We start from the raw sequence: 24,131 nt of genomic DNA on the forward strand, positions 1-24,131 counted from the left end.
TCCTACCACACTTCCCTGAAGCATTCCTGGCGTTACCCTTGTCTCTAATGAATGTTCGCCATCGATGGCAACATAGGGGTTCTGTTAGATTAGAGGTCCGATATATTTCACTGTCTGTCGGCCCCATAGTTTTTATTCTCTACAGCTTCCTGTAGTACCACTGAAGCTATTCCCTGACTTCGTAACATGTGTCCTGTTTTTTGTCCCTTCTACTTGCCTGTGTTTTCTATGTGTTTCTTTCTTCTCTGATTTTATGCAGAATCTCTCATTCATTCCTTCATCAGTCCTAATTTTCAACCTCCATATGGAGAACCACAGTTCAGACCCTTCGATTCTCTTGTTTTCCGGTTTTTTCCCTAACTATGATTCACTATTACAATGCTGCCCTCCAAACTTACATTATCAGAAATTACTTGCTCAAATTAAGATCTACCTTGGCTGCTACTACAGAAATGCATTCTTTATCTGCGTTATTCTACATCTACATCCACATCCATACTCCGCAAGCCACCTGACGGCGTGTGGCGGAGAATACCTTGAGTACCTCTATCGGTTCTCCCTTCTATTCCAGTCTCGTATTGTTCGTGGAAAGAAGGATTGTCAGTATGCCTCTGTGTGGGCTCTAATCTCTCTGATTTTATCCTCATGGTCTCTTCGCGAGATATACGTAGGAGGGAGCAATATACTGCTTGACTCTTCGGTGAAGGTATGTTCTCGAAACTTCAACAAAAGCCCGTACCGAGCTACTGAGCGTCTCTCCTGCAGAGTCTTCCACTGGAGTTTATCTGTCATCTCCGTAACTCTTTCGCGATTACTAAATGATCCTGTAACGAAGCGCGCTGCTCTCAGTTGGATCTTCTCTATCTCTTGTATCAACGCTATCCCACACTGCTGAGCAGTATTCAAGCAGTGGGCGAACAAGCGTACTGTAACCTACTTCCTTTCTTTTCGGATTGCATTTCCTTAGGATTCTTCCAATGAATCTCAGTCTGGCATCTGCTTTACCGACGATCAACTTTATACGATCATTCCATTTTAAATCACTCCTAATGCGTACTCCCAGATAATTTATAGAATTAACTGCTTCCAGTTGCTGACCTGCTATATTGTAGTTAAATGATATGGGAGCTTCCTTTGTATGCATTCACAGCACATTACACTTGTCTACATTGAGATTCAATTGCCATTCCCTGCACCATGCGTCAATTCGCTGCAGATCCTCCTGCATTTCAGTACAATTTTCCATTGTTACAACCTTTAGATATACCACAGCATCATCCACAAAAAGCCTCAGCGAACTTCCGATGTCAATCACAAGGTCATTTTGAATATTGTGAATAGCAACGGTCCTATGACACTCCCCTGCGGCACACCTGAAATCACTCTTACTTCGGAAGACTTCTCCCCAGGGAGAATGACATGCTGCCTTCTGTTATCTAGGAACTCTTCAATCCAATCACACAATTGGTCTGATAGTCCATATGCTCTTACTTTGTTCATTAAACGACTGTGGGGAACTGTATCGAACGCCTTGCGGAAGTCAAGAAACACGGCATCTACCTGGGAACCCGTGTCCATGGCCCTCTGAGTCTCGTGGACGAATAGCGCGAGCTGGGTTTCACACGATCGTCTTTTATCGAAACCCATGCTGATTCCTACTGAGTAGATTTTTAGTCTCCAGAAAAGTCATTATACTCGAACACAATACGTGTTCCAAAATTCTACAACTGTTCGACGTTAGAGATGTAGGTCTATACTTCTGCACATCTGTTCGACGTTCCTTCTTGAAAACGGGGATGACCTTTTCAATCCTTTGGAAGGCTACGCTCTTCTAGAGACCTACGGTACACCGCTGCAAATAGGGGGGCAAGTCACTTCGCGTACTCTGTGTAAATCGAACTGGTGCCTTTCCTCTTTTGAGCGACTTTAATTGTTTCTCTATCCCTCTGTCGTCTATTTCGATATCTACCATTTTTTCATCTGTTCGACAATCCAGAGAAGGAACTACAGTGCATTCTTCCTCTGTGAAACAGCTTTGGAAAAAGACATTTAGTATTTCGGCCTTTAGTCTGTCATCCTCTGTTTCAGTACCATTTTGGTCACAGAGTGTCTGGACATTTTGTTTTGATCCACCTACCGCTTTGACATAGGACCAGAATTTCATAGGATTTTTCTGCCAAGTTAGTAGATATAACTTTACTTTCGAATTCGTTGAACGCCTGTAGCACAGCCCTCCTCACACTACATTTCGCTTCGCGTAATTTTTGTTTGTCTGCAAGACTTTGGCTATGTTTATGTTTGCTGTGAAGTTCCCTTTGCTTCCGGAGCAGTTTCCTAACTCTGTTGTTGTACCACGGCGGCTCTTTTCCATCTCTTACTATCTTGCTTGGCACTTACTCACCTGACACATATTGCACGATGGTTCTGAACTGCAGACGGACGCCACACGGTTGCAGGCTCTGGAGACTCTGAACAGCAGCAGCGGGGGCGGCGGTGGGGAGCGGTTCTCGCTGTCGGACTTCAGCGAGGGCGTGTACCGCACGGAGCCCACGACGGGCACGCAGTACGAGCTGGTGTTCCGCGGCCCCGGCGGCGGCGGCGGGGGCGGGAGGCGCGTGACGCTGGCGCGGCCGCTGCTGGCGCCGCTGGTGGTGGGGGTGGAGCGGCTGGCGGCCCCCCGGGGGCGGCCCACGGTGCACGTGCTGCTGCCGCTGGCCCCGGGGCCCGCCGCACACTTCCGCGCCTTCATGGACAAGTTCGTGCGCATCGCGCTCAAGAACGACCGCAGGTCAGCCACTGCACCTACCTCCGTACCGCGATGCCCTTTAGTGAGGCCGTGACTCCTTCCAGTTTTCCCTGTGAGCAGACTTTTATCCATTCTCTGCTCATATTCATCATAAGAATCACGTTGTTGTTGTTGTGGTCTTCAGTCCTGAGACTGGTTTGATGCAGCTCTCAATGCAACTCTATCCTGTGCAAGCTTCTTCATCTCCCAGTACGTACTGCAACCTACATCCTTCTGAATCTGCTTAGTGTATTCATCTCTTGGTCTCCCTCTACGATTTTTACCCTCCACACTGCCCTCCAATGCTAAATTTGTGATCCCTTGATGCCTCAGAATATGTCCTACTAGCAAGTTGTACCACAAACTTCTGTTCTCCCCAATACTATTCAATACCTCCTCATTAGTTATGTGATCTACCCATCTAATCTTCACCATTCCTCTGTAGCACCACATTTCGAAAGCTTCTATTCTCTTCTTGTCCAAACTATTTATCATCCATGTTTCACTTCCACACATGGCTACACTCCATACAAATACTTTCAGAAACGACTTCCTGACATTCAAATCTATACTCGATGTTAACAAATTTCTCTTCTTCAGAAACGCTTTCCTTGCCATTGTCAGACCACATTTTATATCCTCTCTACTTCGACCATCATCACTTATTTTCCTCCCCAAATAGCAAAACTCCTTTACTGCTTTAAGTGTCTCATTTCCTAATCTAATTCCCTCAGCATCACCCGATTTAATTCGATTACATTCCATTATCCTCCTTTTGCTTTTGTTGATGTTCATCTTATACCCTCCTTTCTAGATATTGTCCATTCCGTTCAGCTGCTCTTCCAAGTCCTTTGCTGTCTCTCACAGAATTAAATGCCATCGGCGAACCTCAAAGTTTTTATTTCTTCTCCGTGGATTTTAATACCTACTCCGAATTTTTCTTTTGTTTCCTTCACTGCTTGCTCAATATACAGATTGAATAACATCGGGTATAGGCTACAACCCTGTCTCACTGCCTTCCCAACCATTGCTTCCCTTTCATGTCCTTCGACTCTTATAAATGCCATGTGTTTTCTCGACAAATTGTAAATAGCCTTTCGGTCCCTGCATTTTACCCCTGCCACCTTCACAATTTGAAAGAGAATATTCCATTCTACGTACTTTAAGTAATTTCAGTTATATTTTCGCCATCAATCATACCTAAATTCGTTCCATGCATTCATCCTCAATAGTGCCCTAGCCTCAGTCTTGTTTCCTCTCTCTGTCAGCTGTACACAGCTGGTGTCTCCCAGCCACCTAGAGACATGACACCTCAATTGTTCTCATCAGTTGGGCTTGCACCTAAACTTCGCACTGCATTCCATATTCAACAAATCGTACTGGTGTTATTATTTTTAAATAAAATGCACTATTGGCCATTAAAATTGTTACCCCAAGAAGAAATGCAGATGATAAACGGATATTCATTAGACAAATATATTATACTAGACCTGACAAATGATATCAACGCGGATAAGGTGCCTGTCATCTCGACTGTCATTGGGATCCAGCACGGGGTTCCGTATTACCTTCCTGAACACACCGTTTCCATATTCTGCTAACAGTCATTGGATCTCGACCAAAGATAGCAGCAATGTCGCGATACGGTAAACCGCAATCGCGATAGGCTACAATGTGACCCTTATCAAAGCCGGAAACGTGATGGCACGCATTTCTCCTCCTTACACGAGGCATCACAACATTTCACCAGGCAACGCCGGTCAACTGCTGTTTGTGTATGAGAAATCGGTTGGAAACTTTCCTCGTGTCAGCAGGTTGTAGCTGTTGACGCCGGCGCCAACCTTGTGTGAATGCTCTGAAAAGCCAATCATTTGCATATCAGAGCATCTTCTTCCTGTCGGTTAAATTTCGCGTCTGTAGCACGTCATCTTCGTGGTGTAGCAATTTTAATGGCCAGTAGTGTAGATTCCATCGGTGGGGAGAAGGAGACAATGGGGAATGGAGACCAGTATTGTTTAGTGAATAGTGTTGACCATTCAGACATGGAAATAAGCGTTACAAGCCTACGCAGGCACAAGAGAATAACAACATTAGTCTCGATTCCTCGTCTCCCTGATGCAGAATCCAAGTAATGTTGCGGGCATTGGGTGATGTGTTCAGTAGACTACGAGATAAGGATGTAGACAGTGTGACATACAGAACTTTGGGTCGGTCCGGAGAGTAAGTGCAGATAGCAGTGGCTAGGCAACCGCTCATTGTAAGCCGAAAATCCGGAAGCGAATCTCGGTCCGGCACATATTTCCATATGTCACTGTTGGGTAGTAGGTTTGTACCTAATACAGTTGATGTCAAGGAATTCGTATTCAGTGAACTAATTTCGAATAAAACAACTGGGCTCAGGAATGGGTCTTCCAGCTACTCACAGAGGTCCAGGGTAGGATGTAATTATCGTATGGCACCGAAATGAGGTGGACATTTTAAAGCATGAATGCGGAAACGATTTACGCTGAAAAAAATAGTTCAAATTTTGGCCACCATGCGCAAATCTGGCGCTGTGAATGCAAAGAAGGCGTATAGAAATGTTTCTATATATAATGCAAGCTGCTGGAAAACCATTCTGGAGTGTAATTAGCAGTCTTCGAAAGGGAGGTAAGAAGGAAATGACAAGTATTTTGGACAGGTCAGGAAAACTGCTGGTGAATCCTGTGGATGCCTTGGGCAGATGGAGGGAATATTTTGAAGAGTTGCTCAATGTAGGTGAAAATGCGATCAGTAATGTTTCAGATTTCGAGGTAGAATGGGATAGGAATCATGATGGAAATAGGATCACATTTGAGGAAGTGGAAAAAATGGTCAATAGATTGCAGTGCAATAAAGCGGCTGGGGTGGATGAAATTAAGTCGGAACTCATCAAATACAGTGGAATGTCAGGTCTTAAATGGCTACGCAGGATAATTGAAATGGCCTGGGAGTCGGGACAGGTTCCATCAGACTGGACAAAAGCAGTAATCACACCAATCTTTAAACATGGAAACAGAAAAGATTGTAACAGCTACAGAGGTATCTCGTTAATCAGCGTTGTGGGTAAAATCTTCTCAGGTATTGTTGAAAGGAATGTGCGAGTATTAGTTGAGGACCAATTGGCTGAAAATCAGTGTGGGTTTAGGCCTCTTAGAGGTTGTCAGGACCAGATCTTTAGCTTACGGTAAATAATGGAGAAGTGTTATGAGTGGAACAGGGAATTGTATCTATGCTTTATAGATCTAGAAAAGGCATATGACCGGGTTCCTAGGAGGAAGTTATTGTCTGTTCTACAAGATTATGCATTTGGAGGCAAACTTTTGCAAGCAATTAAAGGTCTTTACATGGATAGTCAGGCAGCAGTTAGAGTTGACGGTAAATTGAGTTCATGGTTCAGAGTAGTTTCAGGGGCAACCTGTCTCCACTGTTGTTCATATTATTTATGGATCATATGTTGAAAACAATAGACTGTCTGGGTGAGATTAAGATATGTGAACACAAAATAAGCAGTCTTGCATATGCGGATGACTTAGTTGTGATGGCAGATTCGATTGAAAGTTTGAAAAGTAATATTTCAGAGCTAGATCAGAAATGTAAGGACTATGGTATGAAGATTAGCATCTCCAAAACGAAAGTAATGCCAGTGGGAAAGAAATATAAACGGATTGAGTGCCAAATAGGAGGAACAAAGTTAGAACAGGTGGAAAGTTAGAACAGGTGGACGGTTTCAAGTACTTAAGATGCATATTCTCACAGGATGGCAACATAGTGAAAGAACTGGAAGCGAGGTGTAGCATAGCTAATGCAGTGAGCGCTCACCTACGATCTACTCTCTTCTGCAAGAAGGAAGTCAGTACCAAGACTAAGTTATCTGTGCACCGTTCAATCTTTCGACCAACTTTGTTGTATGGGAGCGAAAGCTGGGTGGATTCAGGTTACCTTATCAACAAGGTTGAGGTTACGGATATGAAAGTAGCTAGGATGATTGCAGGTACTAGTACATGGGAACAATGGCAGGAGGGTGTCCACAATGAGGAAATCAAAGAAAAACTGAGAATGAACTCTATAGATGCAGCAGTCAGGGTGAACAGGCTTAGATGGTGGGGTCATGTTACACGCATGGGAGAAGCAAGGTTACCCAAGAGACTCATGGATTCAGCAGTAGAGGGTAGGAGGAGTCGGGGCAGACCGAGGAGAAGGTACCTGGATTCGGTTAAGAATGATTTTGAAGTAGTAGGTTTAACATCAGAAGAGGCACCAATGTTAGCACTGAATAGGGGATCATGGAGGAACTGTATAAGGGGGGCTATGCTCCAGACTGAACGCTGAAAGGCATAATCAGTCTTAAATGATGATGATGATGATGCATTAAGAACGGGACCTGGGCAGAAAGGGTCAAATAAGTGAGAAAGACATAATGTTGATGCTATTAAACGCCGCTTGCACCGTTTGTTCAGTATGACACTGGGGCCATCGACGAAATGCTGTAAAGCGCCAGATTTGCACTTGGTGGCCAAAATTGGAACTAATTTTTTTCCACCGTAAATCTGTTCTGCATTAATGCCTTGGAATATCTACGAAGTTTCTCTGCTGTACAATAATTACAATCCACACTGGGGGTCAACGGAAGCGTCCGATTCCCCCAACTGCTTTGACTCATGACGTAAGGATGTTGTGGTGTGTGACGTCATTGCGACGTGGAGTTTATGAGTTGGTTGTGTTTGCAGATGTCGTCTTGTTGTGTTTTTTTGTGTATTGAATGTGTGTTAATTAACGTAGGAATGTCTGACTTTCGAATTTTTGAGGTGGTGCGGTTTTGGTTTTGTTTTTTGTAGTTGTAGGTGGTGTTTTTTTCGTATCAATAGTTATGGTTGAGCTATATAGGGCAAGGAAAATGAGCGATTCCAATTTTCGTAGTTTTATATGTAGGTATTGGTGTTTTGGTATCGTCAGTTGTGGACAAGTGAAATGTGTGATTCCAATTTTCGTACTTTTGGCTGTTTGTGTTTGCGTATCGTCAGCTGCAGTTGACCAATATTGGTCAAGGAATGGGTCCGATTCCTGTAGGTTTTGTAATTTTTTCTTGTTCGTCATTTTCGTGTTTTGGGATCTTGGCGTGTCTTGTTTTTACTGTTGTATTTAGCTTGTCCCCTCCCTGAAACCCCCATTTTCCCGCGGCTGTCCCGTTAGTCTAATTGTATTTTTGGAGGGAGGTGTTATTGTCTTATTTATACGTATTTTCGTGTTTGTTGCCGTGTGTATGTAGTGACATATTAAGCGCCATGTTGGAGAGGCTTAGAATAGCCATTTCCGCCATATTGATGACGTCATGGGTCAAAGCAGAGGGGTGGAATCGGACACTTCTCTCTGAATTGCTGCTCTTTAGTTGCAGCCAACCGGTAGGTGATAACAGGGCGCAGGTGACAGGGTTGTTCTTGATAGAGGATTTGCCAGGCATACAGTCCAGCGGATTCTCCACGCTGCAGTCTCCTTATAAGCCGTCGGCACACGGACCGTGCATCCGAACGTTGAGCGTTGAGCGTGCCGAGTTTCTGACGTCATAGCGTGGAATAGCACGCTCGGGAGTCTTTCCGAACGCGGCATGTCAGATATCCTGAGCATGCGTCTGAGCGTTGACCAATGAGGTGGCGCAACGCCACCTACGTCACACGGACGCCGTCTCCATTCAGCACAGAGTTGTGAGGCGCCATATTGGCATTCATTTCAAGCCTATATGTATATATGCCGTTTCTGAGCACCAGCGAATTGAGATCACTGGAAAACCCGTTGTTAGTTGTTGGATTCGTTGCAATAAAATAATGAAAAACGTCATATGCGTGGCAAAAGAATTACTGTAACTTGCGTATTATGCGAGTAGGCTATTTGAAGGCAGCGACACACTGAAGATCCACCCAAAACGCATTGTTCTGGGTACAGTTTGTTGTAATGTAATTTCAATTAGTAACATCATTATCTACGATTAACATTTTCAGTAAGTGGTAAGATAATATGATTAACAACAAGTGTTATGTTGTCGGCTTAGCGTAATGAGTTGCCGGCACGGTAGCTCAGCGTGTTCGGTCAGAGAGCCGGTTGGCCTCTGTAATAAAAAAAACTGAGTGGAACGATCAACCGCCGAACTTGAACAGGATGTCCTGCGACGTCCGCAACGACCGAACACAACGATCAATAACGTACAAAATGCAAAAAAAAAAAAAAAAAAAAAAAGAAGTAGCGTCTCTGTCCACTAATTAGTTTTTGTTGAGGCAGTGTTTCGGGTCTTAAAACTTCAAAATTTTTTCATAACATCCGCGTTTTTATTAGGTTCTGGTACTTTATTATTAGTTTAATGTAAGTATATGCTATAATATCAAAGTATCTTTGTACAAGTAGCGCAAGCTGTCCTGTAGATTAAGCCAATCGAACAAAGTCACCCCTCAAAAAAAGGTGAACTTATATTTACATAACATCAAATATTATAGTATATGCTTATATTAAACTAATAAATTATCAGAACCTAATAAAAACGGGAATGTGAGGCTATAAAATGTAGGAGAGTCAAGACGCGAACCTCCGCTCCAACTATCAAACCAACACAAAACAGTGATGCTACGTAATACGCTTTTATTTTTTTTTTTTTTTTTTATCGTTGTGTTTGGTCGTTGCGGACGTCACAAGACTTCCTGTTGAAATTCGGTGGTTGATCCTTCCACTCAGTTTTTTATTACAGAGTCCAATCGGCTCTCTGACCGAATACGCTGAGCTACCGTGCCGGCTGTTAAACCGATAACTCACCCGATTGCAAGTAATCAAAGTATGTTACCCGTTGCAGAAAACCTTATCGTAGATATGTTACTAATCGAAATTTAATTATAACAAATTGTACCAAGAACAATACGTTTTGGGTGGATCTTCAGTGTGTCGCTGCCTTCAAATAGCCTACTCTCATAATACGCAAGTTACAATAATTCTTTTGCCACGAATACGATGTTTCTCATTATTTTATTGGAACGAATCACACAACTAACAACGGGTTTTCCAGTGATTCTCAATTTGCTGGTGCTCAGAAACGGCATATATACAGGGTTATTACAAATGATTGAAGGGATTTCACAGCTCTACAATAACTTTATTATTTGAGACATTTTCACAATGCTTTGCACACACATACAAAAACTCAAAAAGTTTTTTTAGGCATTCACAAGTGTTCGATATGTGTCCCTTTACTGATTCGGCAGACATAAAGCTGATAATCAAGTTCCTCCCACACTCGGCGCAGCATGTCCCCATCAATGAGTTCGAAAGCATCGTTGATGCGAGCTCGCAGTTCTGGCACGTTTCTTGGTAGAGGAGGTTTAAACACTGAATCTTTCACATAACCCCACAGAAAGAAATCGCATGGGGTAAATTCGGGAGAGCGTGGAGGCCATGACATGAATTGCTGATCATGATCTCCACCACGACCCATTAATCGGTTTTCCAATCTCCTGTTTAAGAAATGCCGAACATCATGATGGAAATGCGGTGGAGCACCATCCTGTTGAAAGATGAAGTCGGCGCTGTCGGTCTCCAGTTGTGGCATGAGCCAATTTTCCAGCATGTCCAGATACACGTGTCCTGTAACGTTTTTTTCGCAGAAGAAAAAGGGGCCGTAAACTTTAAACCGTCATATTGCAGAAAACACGTTAACTTTTGGTGAACTGCGAATTTGCTGCACGAATGCGTGAGGATTCTCTACCGCCCAGATTCGCACATTGTGTCTGTTCACTTCACCATTAAGAAAAAACGTTGCTTCATCACTGAAAACAAGTTTCGCACTGAACGCATCCTCTTCCATGAGCTGTTGCAACCGCGCCGAAAATTCAAAGCGTTTGACTTTGTCATCCGGTGTCAGGGCTTGTAGCAATTGTAAACGGTAAGGCTTCTGCTTTAGCCTTTTCCGTAAGATTTTCCAAACCGTCGGCTGTGGTACGTTTAGCTCCCTGCTTGCTTTATTCGTCGACTTCCGCGGGCTACGCGTGAAACTTGCCCGCACGCGTTCAACCGTTTCTTCGCTCACTGCAGGCCGACCCGTTGATTTCCCCTTACAGAGGCATCCAGAAGCTTTGAACTGCGCATACCATCGCCGAATGGAATTAGCAGTTGGTGGATCTTTGTTGAACTTGGTACTGAAGTGTCGTTGCACTGTTATGACTGACTGATGTGAGTGCATTTCAAGCACGACATACGCTTTCTCGGCTCCTGTTGCCATTTTGTCTCACTGCGCTCTCCAGCGCTCTGGCGGCAGAAACCTGAAGTGCGGCTTCAGCCGAACAAAACTTTATGAGTTTTTCTACGTGTCTGTAGTGTGTCGTGACCATATGTCAATGAATGGAGCTACAGTGAATTTATGAAATCGCTTCAATCATTTGTAATAGCCCTGTATGTATAGGCTTGAAAAGAATGCCAATACGGCGCCTCACAAGTCTGTGTTGGAGGGAGACGACGGGCATGTGACGTAGGTGGGGCGTTGTGCCATCTGATTGGTGAACGCTCAGTGGCACGCTGAGAATATCTGACGTGCCAGATATCGCTCTGCACGTTCCGAAAGACTCCCGAGCGTGCTATTCCACGCCATGACGTCAGAAACTCGGCACGCTCAACGCTCAACGTTCGGATGCACGGTCCGTGTGCCGACGGCTTTAGCATCGTTCGTGAGCGTTCAGCAGCACGTTGAACCCGGCACACTCAACGTTAACGTTCGACAGCGCGGTCCGTGTGCCGACGGCCTTAGCGTCACACTGCCTGCCATGCCAGCCTCCGGCCCGCAGCGGCCGCTGTACAGCCGCGTGTGGTGTGTTCTGTGTTGGCGCGCAGGGTGCAGCTGACGGTGGTGTTCTTCGGCGAGGAGGGCCTGGCCGAGGCGCGCTCGGCCATGTCGCGCGCGCTGGCGCTCTCCCCCCGCGGCGGGCCGCCGGACCAGCTGCGCCTGCTGGCGCTCAACGAGTCCTTCTCCAGGAGCCGCGGGCTGCGCGTCGCCGCAGACAGGGCCGCCGGGGACGCGCTGCTCTTCCTCTGCGACGTCCACCTCGTCTTCAGCGCCAGGTTCCTCGACCGCTGCCGCTGGAACGCCCAGCCGGGCAAGAAGGTACGGCGGGGCTCCCGTGGTGCTGCTGGCACCGTGCCCGCGAAGCAGCGCCGCAGCCAGCGCATGCGTGTTAACCACGTTCGTAGTATATTAAAGTTTTCTTCAGAACTCTACTGGGTTCAATCGTGTAGTTCCCAAGGCCTGGTGACTGTTTAGGAATAATTAGTTGGACTTTTTTTTTTGGTTGTTTACCTTTTCATTTCTTCAAAATTCAAAATGTTCACCTGTGTGTGAAATCTTATTGGACTTAACTGCTAAGGTCATCAGTCCCTAAGCTTACACACTAATTAACCTAAATTATCCTAAGGACAAACACACACACACACCCATGCCCGAGGGAGGACTCTAACCTCCACCGGGACCAGCCGCACAGTCCACGACTGCAGCGCCTGAGACCACTCGGCTAATCCCGCGAGGCTCATTTCTTCCTCTTAGAACATGGGAGAGATGCTGGTTCTCTGTATATATCTTCTACGCATTTTTAGCCAATTCGTTTAGGAATTGCTATCCCTCTTGGACACTGCTTATTTGAGGCCAGTTGCAAATCACTTCCTTTTTTTATTTGTAGCCTCTGACATGATCCACAGCCAACTTCCGATACACAAAATACCACAAATGATTCTGAGTAATATTTTAGTAAATAAGACATATCCTGTCACACACACACACACACACACACACACGCGCGCACACACACACACACACACACACACACACACACACACACACACATTGAGAATGGTCTTTCAATACATAAACATATACAACGTGAACCAGAATTCATATTTCACTCCTGGGACGTAAACTCGGACAGAAGTTGGAAACAGTGTGCAACAAAACTCACCCGAACACATGGCTTTCTTTCATTGCTCCGTAGTCCAGGTTTTGTGGCATCGGCAGCGCATTACTCTGTTACGGACATTTACAACACTGGTGAGTGGTTCTGAAATTTCAGCTCTCCCTCCTACTCCCTGCTTATTGAGCTCCCCTTCGTGTTGTGTTGGTGCTCAGAAGATTCGTGAGTGCAACATTAAGTCCTGCTGCAACTTTTGCAGCTGTAGCCTTACTATTATTCTTTACAGTTATCTTCAATCACCCTCCGTCAGGATCACTCGACACACAATTTCGTCTGCGTTAACACTTACCGGATTACATTTTTCCGCTTTCCCTGTATGTCAGGCTGTTCCAACTGAGCTCCAGGCAGCCGGAGCGCTCTGGAGCGCTCACTGCGGCAGCTCGGAGCCCGCGTGGAGGGGGAAAGCGAACTCACTGCCCCCTGGCCGCATGCAGCCGCAACTGACGCAATAATCCGTGTTCAATGACAGCTATGACTAGCCGCGGGAGCTCTGTACCTCTATTGGAGGATACCTTTCTATTCACTGAGAGGGATGGTCGTCCGCAGTGTCTTGTATGTCATAAAGTATTTAATTCTGCAAGGAGGTAAAATATACACCGACATTATACACGTCTTGACGATCAGGTAGAAGGCGTTGCACGCAGAGAACTGGTGGCCAGGCTTAAGAACGACATACCAGGAGGCGTAATACGGAGGGTATCGAAACATGCAACATAGTTCGTGTTCTGTAATGCGTTTATAATTTTCAGGTGAATGAGAGCGGAGAAAACACTATTGAACCTGCAATTCGAGCAAGCTACAGGATCGCTCACGTCTTTGCGACCGGTGACAAGCCGTTTTCGGTGGGACCACTCGTAAAATCGTGCATGGCAGCAGTTGCAGAATGTTTGTTTCCAAGGGAGGTGCAGGCAATTGAAGGGGTTTGCCTGAGTTTGCCTGTCGAAGCAAACAATGTCTCGTCAAATCCTGAATATGGCAGCGGTTTTAGAGACACAGCTCAGGGAAAAAGCGGAGAGCTTTGTTGCATTTTAGCTAGCGCTTGGCGAAAGCACCGACATATCGGACTGTGCTCAGCTGGCAGTGTTTGTGTGTGGTGTCAACATGGAGCTGCAAGTAACTAAAGAACTCTTGGATGTGGTACCACTCGATTACACCGCAACAGGACGTGACATTTTTGAAGCTGTTTGCGAATCAGTGGACAATATGGATTTCCCGTGGGATAAGCTCCATTCTGTAGCGACAGACGCTGCACCACAAATGATCGGGCGTCACCAAGGTTTTGCTTCTCGTTTGAAAAATAAACTCAGGGACGAATTCGGGAAAGACATTTTGATTCTTCATTGTTTTGTTCGCCAAGAGGCACTGTGTGCTGAAACAGTAGAGCTAGGTGGCCTAATGAAAGATGTCGTGAAATGTGTGAATTTTGTGCGGCGTCACGGTATGAATAATCGCCAATTCAAAGGATTCCTGAAAGATATGGAAGCGGAATATGGGGTATACCTTACCACAGTACAGTTCGTTGGCTGAGTCGGGGAAAAGTTCTTGATGTTTTCTTTGCCATTCGTGAGGAAATATCCCTTCTTCTCGAAATGAAAGGGGAAGAAATGCGTTGTCTGAAAGATATAAAATGGATATCAGACCTGGCGTTCCTAGCTGACATAACTATGCATCTGAATAATTTAAATCTGTCATTGCAGGGCAAAGGGCAGCTAATCGTTGACATGCACGACCAGATCAAAGCGTTCATGGAAAAGTTACGTTCATTTGAGAGGCAGATGAGTAATGGACATTTAACGTTCTTCAATCGTCTTGCTTCTTTAAAACTACCTGAAGGTACTACTTTCGGCGATTACCAAGCAAAGTTAAAGCAGCTCATCACGTCGTTTGAAACACGATTCCGAGATCTCACTAGTTTGGAAATGGAACTTACGGTCTTCAGCACTCCTTTTTCAGTTTCCCCCGATGACTTGTCATCGTCACTTCAGTTGGAGATTATTGATTTGCAAAATTCAACTTTGTTGAAAGAGAGGTACTACAACACGTTGGATTTGTCACGATGGTATCGTTCATTACAGCAAAAAACATTTCCCAAGCTTCACAACGATGCCGCTCAGATCATCTGCATTATGGGATCTACGTATTGTTGTGAGCAGCTTTTCTCAGCAATGAAAAGAGTAAAAAGTAAGGAACGATCGTTTCTTCAGGATGCAACAATAAAGGCCATCCTCCGTATTAACGCTGCGAACACTTTGACGCCAGATATTTCCGATCTTGTAATGAAAAGAGAATGTCAAGCTAAAGAGGCCCAATAAATTTGTAAAACAGTTCTTTCTTATTTATTTCCTGAACATCGTATTTCCTGGTGTAGCACGTCACCACGTCTTAGCAGCTACGAGTACGAGGTTGTCGATCTTGTAAGGCGCAACTGGCACATCAAAACGCTCGCCTTGCCGCCTGCCTCAGCCTGCCGTGCCACCTGCCGGCGTGCCGGCCCACTTTGAATGGTCACAACGAGCGACACGGCTCCCTGGAGCAGGGAGCGCTCCGCGGCTCACGACGGAGCCGACTAGCTGGAACAGCCTGCTGTATGTGATTTAAATCTTTGATATGATGCCCCTTGAAATACCAAACACTTCGTCCACCTTGGTTACGGAAACTCCCACTATCCAAGTACCAACAATTTGCCCACAATCGAATTCACTTAAAAAATGGTTCAAATGGCTCTGAGCACTATGGGACTTAACATCTGTGGTCATCAGTCCCCTAGAACTTAGAACTACTTAAACCTAACTAACCTAAGGACATCACACACATCCATGCCCGAGGCAGGATTCGAACTTGAGACCGTAGCAGTCCCGCGGTTCCGAACTGAGCGCCTAGAACCGCTAGACCACCGCGGCCGGCCGAATTCACTTAACTGCGACTTAATGAACCCACAACTACACCGGACATCTGTGTCGACTGACACCTACAATGTATTGACGACATTGCGCAGACGCCGTTCGTGGTCAAATACAACAGCGCAACCTGCAGGTTTGACTAACATTTGCATTTATATACAGGCAATTATTTCTCGTGGCGTTCCCAAGTTTTTGTCCAACCCCTGCACATAATCGGAGCAGGGATGAATGAACAATTATTTTAGCGGCGATAAAGACTGCAAATGGGAAATACTCTGACATGAACGACAACGATGAAGGGCAGAGTGTTGTGGCTTGGCTCTTCGGAATGAGCATCTCGGGAAAGGCAACCTTGGGCGGCAGTTGGCATGCTACTGTTGAGGGAATATGTCGAAAGTGGTTGAAGGACGGTGGAAAAAGAGTAAATGAGAAGGTGCAATTTCAGAAACTTTATTGGTCCCATACAGATATGATTTTATGTACATAGACTGAGCGGCCATTCTGTTCGTGTGTAAGGGGCAATTTAAATTAGACTGAAACGGGAATGAAATTTAGGATCGAGGAGGGAGTCTTGTCAGGGTACTCCGTCCTGGTGTGCGAACCACTGTGTCAAAGCGGCTTAGTGGTCAACGCGCCAGCCTAGTAAGCAGGAGACCCAGGTTCGATTCCCAGCCTTGGTACAAATTTTCGCTTCCCGCTTCAGTCTACACACATAAAATCATAACTGTATGAGACCAGTAAAATCTCTGAAGTTATATCGTTTCATTTCTATTAGTACCTGCTCCTAGATTTCACGCTGGATCCCCCCATTTACATTCGATGCTGAGGTGCTGTTGCAGAACACGGAGAGTCTCGGAAATTCTGTTCGTGTGTAAAGGGGAATCTGGACCGAGGGGGGAGGCATGCCAGGGCAATGCGTCCAGAGGTGACCGCTGTGCTGAGGTGGATTAGTGGCTAACGCACCTGCCCGGTAAGCAGGAGACTCAGGTTCGATTTCCGGCCTTGGTACAAATGTTTACTCGCCACATCAGTTTATATGCGTAAAGTGGCAAAGTGTTGCACCTCCACACCTTATAGTGTGTCGGTTGGAGACTTGAGCGTTCTGTAAAGCAGAATAGGCGGCGATCTATGGCAGATGAGAATCTGTAGCATATCTAACTAAACATGAAATTGCTGGTGCATGCGGAAGTGTCTCAAAGTACACTGTTCAGCCCAGAATGTCGAACATGGTGGTCCGCAGCAGAGAATTGCAGTGTGTTCTCATTCTGACTCAACGAAATGGATCATTGGAAAAATGTCGGTCGTTCGGACGAATCACGCTTCTTCTTACACCAGCTAGATGATCGTGTCCGAATACGCCATCATACAGGCATGTGGCAGCTCGAAACATGCACAGTGCCACCGACGTAAGACGTTTGGAGCAGTTTTACGCTATGGGCGACATCTACCTGGTCTTTCGTGGACCCTGTGGTAGTAATCTAAGGCACGATGACAGCTATGTGCTCCGTGACCATTACGCCGGACCACCTGCATCCGTTCATGCCTGAAGTCTTTCGTGCCCACCGTAGCATCTTTCAGCAGGATAACTATCCACGTCGCACGGCAGCAATCGTGCTTTCAGGAGCACGACGGGTAACTCACGTTGATGTCTCGGCTGTCAAATTCACCCCATCTGAACCCGACGGAACACACATCAGACACCACAGAACACCATCTCGATGACCACATACAGGCAGTCCTCAATTGGCAGAAACAACATAACCTGCCAAGGATGTATCGAATCCGTGCCATGCAGAATCTCTATACTGTGTTGCAAACGTGGGCCAACAGGCTATTAATCAGGTGTGTGAGATGTTTTGGCTCTGCAGTGGATGCAGGTGTGCAGTTAGCAGCCTGAGCCGCTAAACCGGCTGCCCCGTCGTTCACAGGTGTACTACCCGATCGTGTTCAGCCTGTACAACCCGCACGTGGTGTACACCCTGCAGGGCCGGCCGCTGCCCCCGGAGGCGGAGCAGCTCGTCATCTCCCGGGACACCGGCTTCTGGCAGGACGCAGACTTCGCCACCTCCTGCCAGTACAGGTGAGGCGCTAGCAGCCGCTCTCGCACTTTATCTTATTTCCATCTGGTGTTCAACAGCGTAGGGGGACCCACTAGGGTGACGATATCACGTGTGTTACCTCTGGTAGAAGCCGACCTCGGGGAAGATCAGCTTGGATTCAGTAGAAGTATTGTAACACGTGAGGCAATACTGACCCCACGACTTACCTTAGAAGAAAGATTAAGGAAAGGCAAACCTACGTTTCTAGCATTTGTAGACTTAGAAAAAGACAATGTTGACTGGAATACTCTCTTTCAAATTATGAAGGTGGCATGGGTACAATACAGGGAGCGAAAGGCTATTTACAATTTGTACAGAAACCAGATGGCTTTTTATAAGAGTCGAGGGGCATGAAAGGGAAGCAGTGGTTGGGAAGGGAGTGAGACAGGGTTGTAGCCTCTCCCCGATGCTATTCAATCTGTATATTCAGCAAGCAGTAAGGGAAACAAAAGAAAAGTTCGGAGTAGGTATTAAAATCCATGGAGAAGAAATAAAAACTTTGAGGTTCACCGATGACCTTGTAATTCTGTCAGAAACAGCAAAGGACTTGGAACAGCAGTTGAACAGAATGGGTAGTGTCTTGAAAGGAGGATATAAGATGAACATCAACAAAAGCTAAACCAGGATAATGGAATGTAGTCGAGTTAACACAGGTGATGCTGAGGGAATTAGGTTAGGAAATGAGACACTTAAAGTAGTAAAGGTGTTTTGCTATTTGGTGAGCAAACTAAATGATGATATTCGAAGTAGAGAGGATATAAAATGTAGATTGGCAATGGCAAGGAAAGCGTTTCTGAAGAAGATAAATTTGTTAACATCGAGTATTGATTAAGTGTTAGGAAGTCGTTTCTGAAAGTATTTGTATGGAGTGTAGCCATGTATGGAAGTGAAACGTGGACGATAAATAGTTTAGACAAGAAGAGAATAGAAGCTTTCGAATTGAGATGTTACAGAAGAATGCTGAAGATTAGATGGATAGATCACATATCTAATGAGGAGATATTGAATAGAATTGGGGAGAAGAGGAGTTTGTGGCACAACTTGAGAAGAAGAAGGGATCGGTTGGTAGGACATGTTCTGAGGCATCAAGGGATCACCAATGTAGTACTGGAGGGCAGAGTGGAGGGTAAAAATCGTAGAGGGAGACCAAGAGATGAATACACTAAACAGATTCAGAAGGATATAGGCTGCAGTAACAACTGGGAGATGATAAGCTAGCACAGGATAGAGTAGCATGGAGAGCTGCATCAAACCAGTCTCAGGATTGAAGACCACAACAACAACAACAACCTCTCCTGCATCTTACCTATCATGACTTACAAAATTAGTGTTGTGGGGGACCTGGACATGAACAGGTAGCATTCAAACCCTATATTTTCAAAGCACATTACTGTAGAATCTACAGTACAGTATAGTACAGCTGAATGTGACATTGCAGGGAAAGGGGTTGTTTGCTCATGAAATGTGGACACATGTCAAAGGATTTAAAACAAAACTAGGTCTGTTTGCAAGGCAAGCAAATGAAGGCAAATTCTGTCATTTCTCTTTACTAGGGAAACAGAAACTAACTGGAAGTGTTTCAGCTAAGGTTAGGGATTATCTGCAGAGTTTAGAGGCTGAGTTTACTACAAAATTTCAGGAGTTTAAGAAAGTTGAGCCTCAATTTAATGTTTCATCGTATCCCATCACTGCTGACATTGACACTGCACCACAGGAGCTGGAACTTGAACTGATTGACATGCAGGCAGATCACGCAGTGAAAGAAATGTTTAGTGCTGTAACTTTAGTTGACTTTCATAAATCTTTGTCAGCTGAAAAATTTCCATGTATCAAGAAATTTGCAGGCAAAAAGTTCTCCATATTTGGATCGACGTATATTTGTGAACAAAGTTTTTCTTGCTCGAAAATCAACTAGAGCAAATACCGAAGCTGTTTAACAGACAGTAATTTGCAGGCTGTGATGAGAATATATGAGAATATCAGCTAGCAGTCTGACTCCCGATTAGAGAAAAAAAAAATTAAATAAAAAGTGCAAAATTGTGATAGGATGCATTTGTCCCATTAAACTTGTTTTTAAATTTAATTTACTTGGAGATGATATTAAACTAGCAAAATAAATGAAATTGAACACAACTATCTTATTTGAGGATGTCAGAAGGAAAGAGGTACAAGTGACTTTAGTCTTATCAAAATTATAATAAATATACTTATACTCCTTTGCTTCTGACTCTTTCATTTATATCTAATGATTTTTATGATTCTTTTATGAAATGTAAAGCTAACTAATCGCATTTTAACGCTTTCACCGCTACACCCGAAATTGCAACTCTATGTGTGATACGTCATTAGAAATAAAGAAAACATGCAATAAAAATTTTGGGAATACTGCACACACACACACACACACACACACACACACACACACATATATATATATATATATATATATATATATATATATATATATATATATATATATATGCCGCCAGTATATATATACGACATTAGATGTGAAAGGTTTATAAGGTGCGGCCCTCCGCTAACCTCTCTGTCTATAATGTGGTCCCCGAGCCAAAACAATTGCCCACCCCTGCTGTAGATCGATCACATTTAGTACTTTGCGGTTTTATGTAAACACCGCATAACATCAGGCAACGCAGCATTAAAATTTTATTTATCTATTGCAGTGTAATTATTACAAAAATGTATCTACGATGCAAATTTTGAATGCATGTTTAGTTTTCGGTAGCGTTAGTCGTTATATTAGATGAAATAAATTGTTATTACTTCCTCAGTTATACTCCTGACTACAACAAATATGGTTAAAATGTTTCTATTGGTGTTGATAAAAAAATGATCCGCAGTTTGAGTGGCATTACATGGGTGATGCCCTAGCTAACGGATACGAAGTCTAAACGTAACTACGATATTCATCCCACACAAAATTATGGTACTAAATAACTAGCTTCTTCTTCTTCTTCTTCTTCTTATTATTATTATTATTCTTTCCCTTGTGCCATTTCCTGTTCCGCTACGAGGTCGGTATTGTTGTACTTCGGTTTTCGCGATGTGGTGGCCGGACGTCTTTCCAGAAGGCGCTGCTCTCCCTGGGAAGGAATCTGTGTACACCATCTGTCTGCATCTAGTGTGGATCTCGTGTGTAAGTATGGCTACGTTTTCTAAACGTTTGGGTAACGTTGCATCTGAGGAGGGGCGTGGGTCCCAACTCGGTATTTACCTATTTGGATGTGGGAAACCGCCTAAAAACCACATCCAGGGTGGCCGGTTCACTAGCCCTCGTCGTTAATCCACGAGGCGGATTCGATCCGAAAATGGTTCGCCTCCTAGCGTCCCGGAAGCATGGGCGCTACCGCTCTTGGCTGGCTAAGCGGGTCGTAATGATTAAACTATTACAGAAAAATAAGTATAATTTCGTACAATTTTGGTAAACATTTTTGGAATACAGTGATCAATATATTATTATATTTTAACTAAAGTTCAGTCTTGATCACAACACTTATGTGTTAATAACATAGGTGACCGGTTTCGGTATTATTTATATAACCATCTTCAGACCCATGACTTCCCTAATTTTATGAAGTCTTGACAACAATCCTAACGTACACCGCTCAAGAGTAACATATTTTCAAAATATGCTATGAAAATGCTACCTTTGCATGTCTAGGTTTCCATAACAACCGCTCGTAGTTGTTGTAGAGTAAAAGCGGTGTTACTAGCTGTAGTAACAGTTCGTGTTTTTGTTTCATTTTTATAGTGATGCTTTTATAGAAGGCGATAAAATGCAGTCGATCATGATAGCAGAAACACCTCCCCCCCGTGCCTGGGACAGAGAACCTGCCAGAATTAGCCTGCTGCATATAAACAGTCTGTCGGATAGGGTGACGAGCACTGTCTGCTGATGGCGCTATAGTGTTCGGGAAAGATTCATCTTTGGGTGGCTATGGGAGGATAGTGATTCAGCATACGGAAAAGTAAAAACAGATTTCGGTGAAATTAAAAGCATGGCGGCAATATTAAGAGCGCAGTAAGGACTCCAGTGTAAAACGTAGAGGAGAGAGTGGTTAAGTGACAAAGAGTACATTGAAGATACCTACTTGCCTGTTGTGATAGAAAAAGAAATGGCACTCGATACGGAGAACGTAGTACTAGAGTTTTAGTCTAACGAAGCTTCGCAAAAGTTGCGGCCAAATAAGGCAGAAGGGATGGATAACATCCTGTCGGAATTTCTAAAATCGTTTGGGGAACTGACAACCGGGCGGCTATTTAAGCTGGTTTATACGATCTATGAGACTTGAGACGTGACGTCCAACTTCCGGAAAAATTTCACGCACACAATCCCGAAGACATCAACGGCTAGTAAGTACAAGAATTTAATACAGTCAGCTTAACAGTACATGCATCCGTGTTGCTGACAGTAATAACACACAGATGAATGAAAAAGAAAATCGAGAGCCTGTAAGACAACCATCGAAGGTAAACGCACCACACAGGTAGTTCTAACTTTGTGCGTGATGATGGATGTAATACACAAGAAAATCAAGACACGTTCACAGGATTTGTCGATTTGCCGACGTAGAAAAGGCTTTCGGCAATGTAAAATAGTGCGAGATGTCGGAAATTTGGAGTAATAGTAAGACTTAGGGAAAGGCGGGTAATATGCAACATGGACAAGATCCAAGAGGGGAAAAATAAGCATGGATGATAAAGGACAAAATGCTCAGAAGAAACAGGGTGTAATACAGGATGCAGTCTTTCGTCCCTATTATTCAATTATATAAAAGAAGCAATGATGGAAAGTGAGAGTGAAGAAGAATAACAGGAGCTGAAAAATGGAACGGAAAATGTAATAAGTAAAGAATATGGATTAAGAGTTAACCGCGGAAAGACGAAAGTAATGAGGAGCACCAGAAATGAGATTAGTGATGAACTTAATATCAAAATTATGGGAACACGAACTTGGCGAACTTAAGAAATACTGCTACCTTAGAAGCAAAACAACATATGACGGACCAAATAATGAGGACATAAAAACAGAACAGAAGACTCTGAAAGACACGTTCAGTAACTCGGTACGGGCTTTTGTTGAAGTTTCGAGAACATACCTTCACCGAGCAGTCAAGCAGTATATTGCTCCCTCCTACGTATATCTCGCGAAGAGACCATGAGAATAAAATCAGAGAGATTCGAGCCCACACAGAGGCATACCGACAATCTTTCTTTCCACGAACGATACGAGACTGGAATAGAAGGGAGAACCGATAGAGGTACTCAAAGTACCCTCCGCCACACACCGTCAGGTAGCTTGCGGAGTATGGATGTAGATGTAGATGTAGAATAACGCAGATAAAGATTGCATTTCTGTAGTAGCAGCCAAGGTAGATCTTAATTTGAGCAAGGAATTTCTGATAATGTAAGTGTGGAGGGCAGCATTGTAATAGTGAATGAAACCGGAAAACAAGAGAATCGAAGCGCCTGAACTGTGGTTCTCTGTAAGGACGTTGAAAATTAGGTGGACTGATGACGGAATGAATGAGGGATTCTGCATATGATCAGAGAAGAAAGGAATATTTAGAAAACACAGGCAAGTAGAAGGGACAAAAAACAGGACATATGTTACGAAGTCAGGGAATAACTTCAGTGGTACTGCAGGAAGCTGTAGAGGATAAGAACTGTGGGGCCGACAGAGAGTGGAATATATCGGACCTCTTATCTAACAGAACCCCTATGTTGCCATCGACGGCAGAGACAAGGCTACCGCCAGGAGTGCCCCAGGGAAGTTGAAACGTCCCCTTAGAAAAATTATTCATGACTGTGCTTAAACTGACTCACAATATTCTTAGCGCAACGCTATCTGACTTTAAAAAATCCCTACAAAAGAATGGCCCTGACTAACATTAACCTATACCCTTCACAAATCACTTACTTCACCAAATTCTTCATTACTCAAGCTACTGCAATACAGCGAGCGCCACTACTGCCAGCTAAATTAAAGATTCAAACTACAGAAGGCACTAACTACTGATAGGCATAGTTAGCAATTGAAAGATGTTAATAGAGAACAAACAATGTATTTACCTTAATAGTCATAATATATATAGCAGTTCATTACATCCAGTCTTAGAAATTTCAAAACTGCGCCATCTCTCTCCCCACATCCACCACTGCTGGCGGCTCACCTCCAACTGCGCAACGCTACGTGCTGTTCACATCCAGCTGTCCAACACTACAATGGCAGACAACAATGCAAACTAGCCACAGACTGCACACAGAACAGCCAGTGATTTTCATACCGAGCGCTACGTAAGGTTGCCGATAAGAAAAC

The 24,131-nt window shown here is 44.3% G+C and overlaps 1 protein-coding gene across 1 annotated transcript in view; it reads left to right on the forward strand.

Annotated features, from left to right (window-relative positions):
* LOC126146948 (chondroitin sulfate N-acetylgalactosaminyltransferase 2-like) overlaps window positions 1-24,131 on the forward strand; it is a 116,637-nt gene that overhangs the window by 70,508 nt on the left and 21,998 nt on the right. The window contains exons 4-6 of the mRNA XM_049915658.1: window positions 2,457-2,788; window positions 11,663-11,933; window positions 17,618-17,769. Of these exons, the coding sequence (XP_049771615.1) occupies window positions 2,457-2,788; window positions 11,663-11,933; window positions 17,618-17,769 (755 nt within the window). The remainder of the gene's footprint in view (window positions 1-2,456; window positions 2,789-11,662; window positions 11,934-17,617; window positions 17,770-24,131) is intronic.

Source organism: Schistocerca cancellata, chromosome 1 (assembly GCF_023864275.1).
Source record: "Schistocerca cancellata isolate TAMUIC-IGC-003103 chromosome 1, iqSchCanc2.1, whole genome shotgun sequence".
NCBI classification, from domain to species: domain Eukaryota; kingdom Metazoa; phylum Arthropoda; class Insecta; order Orthoptera; family Acrididae; genus Schistocerca; species Schistocerca cancellata.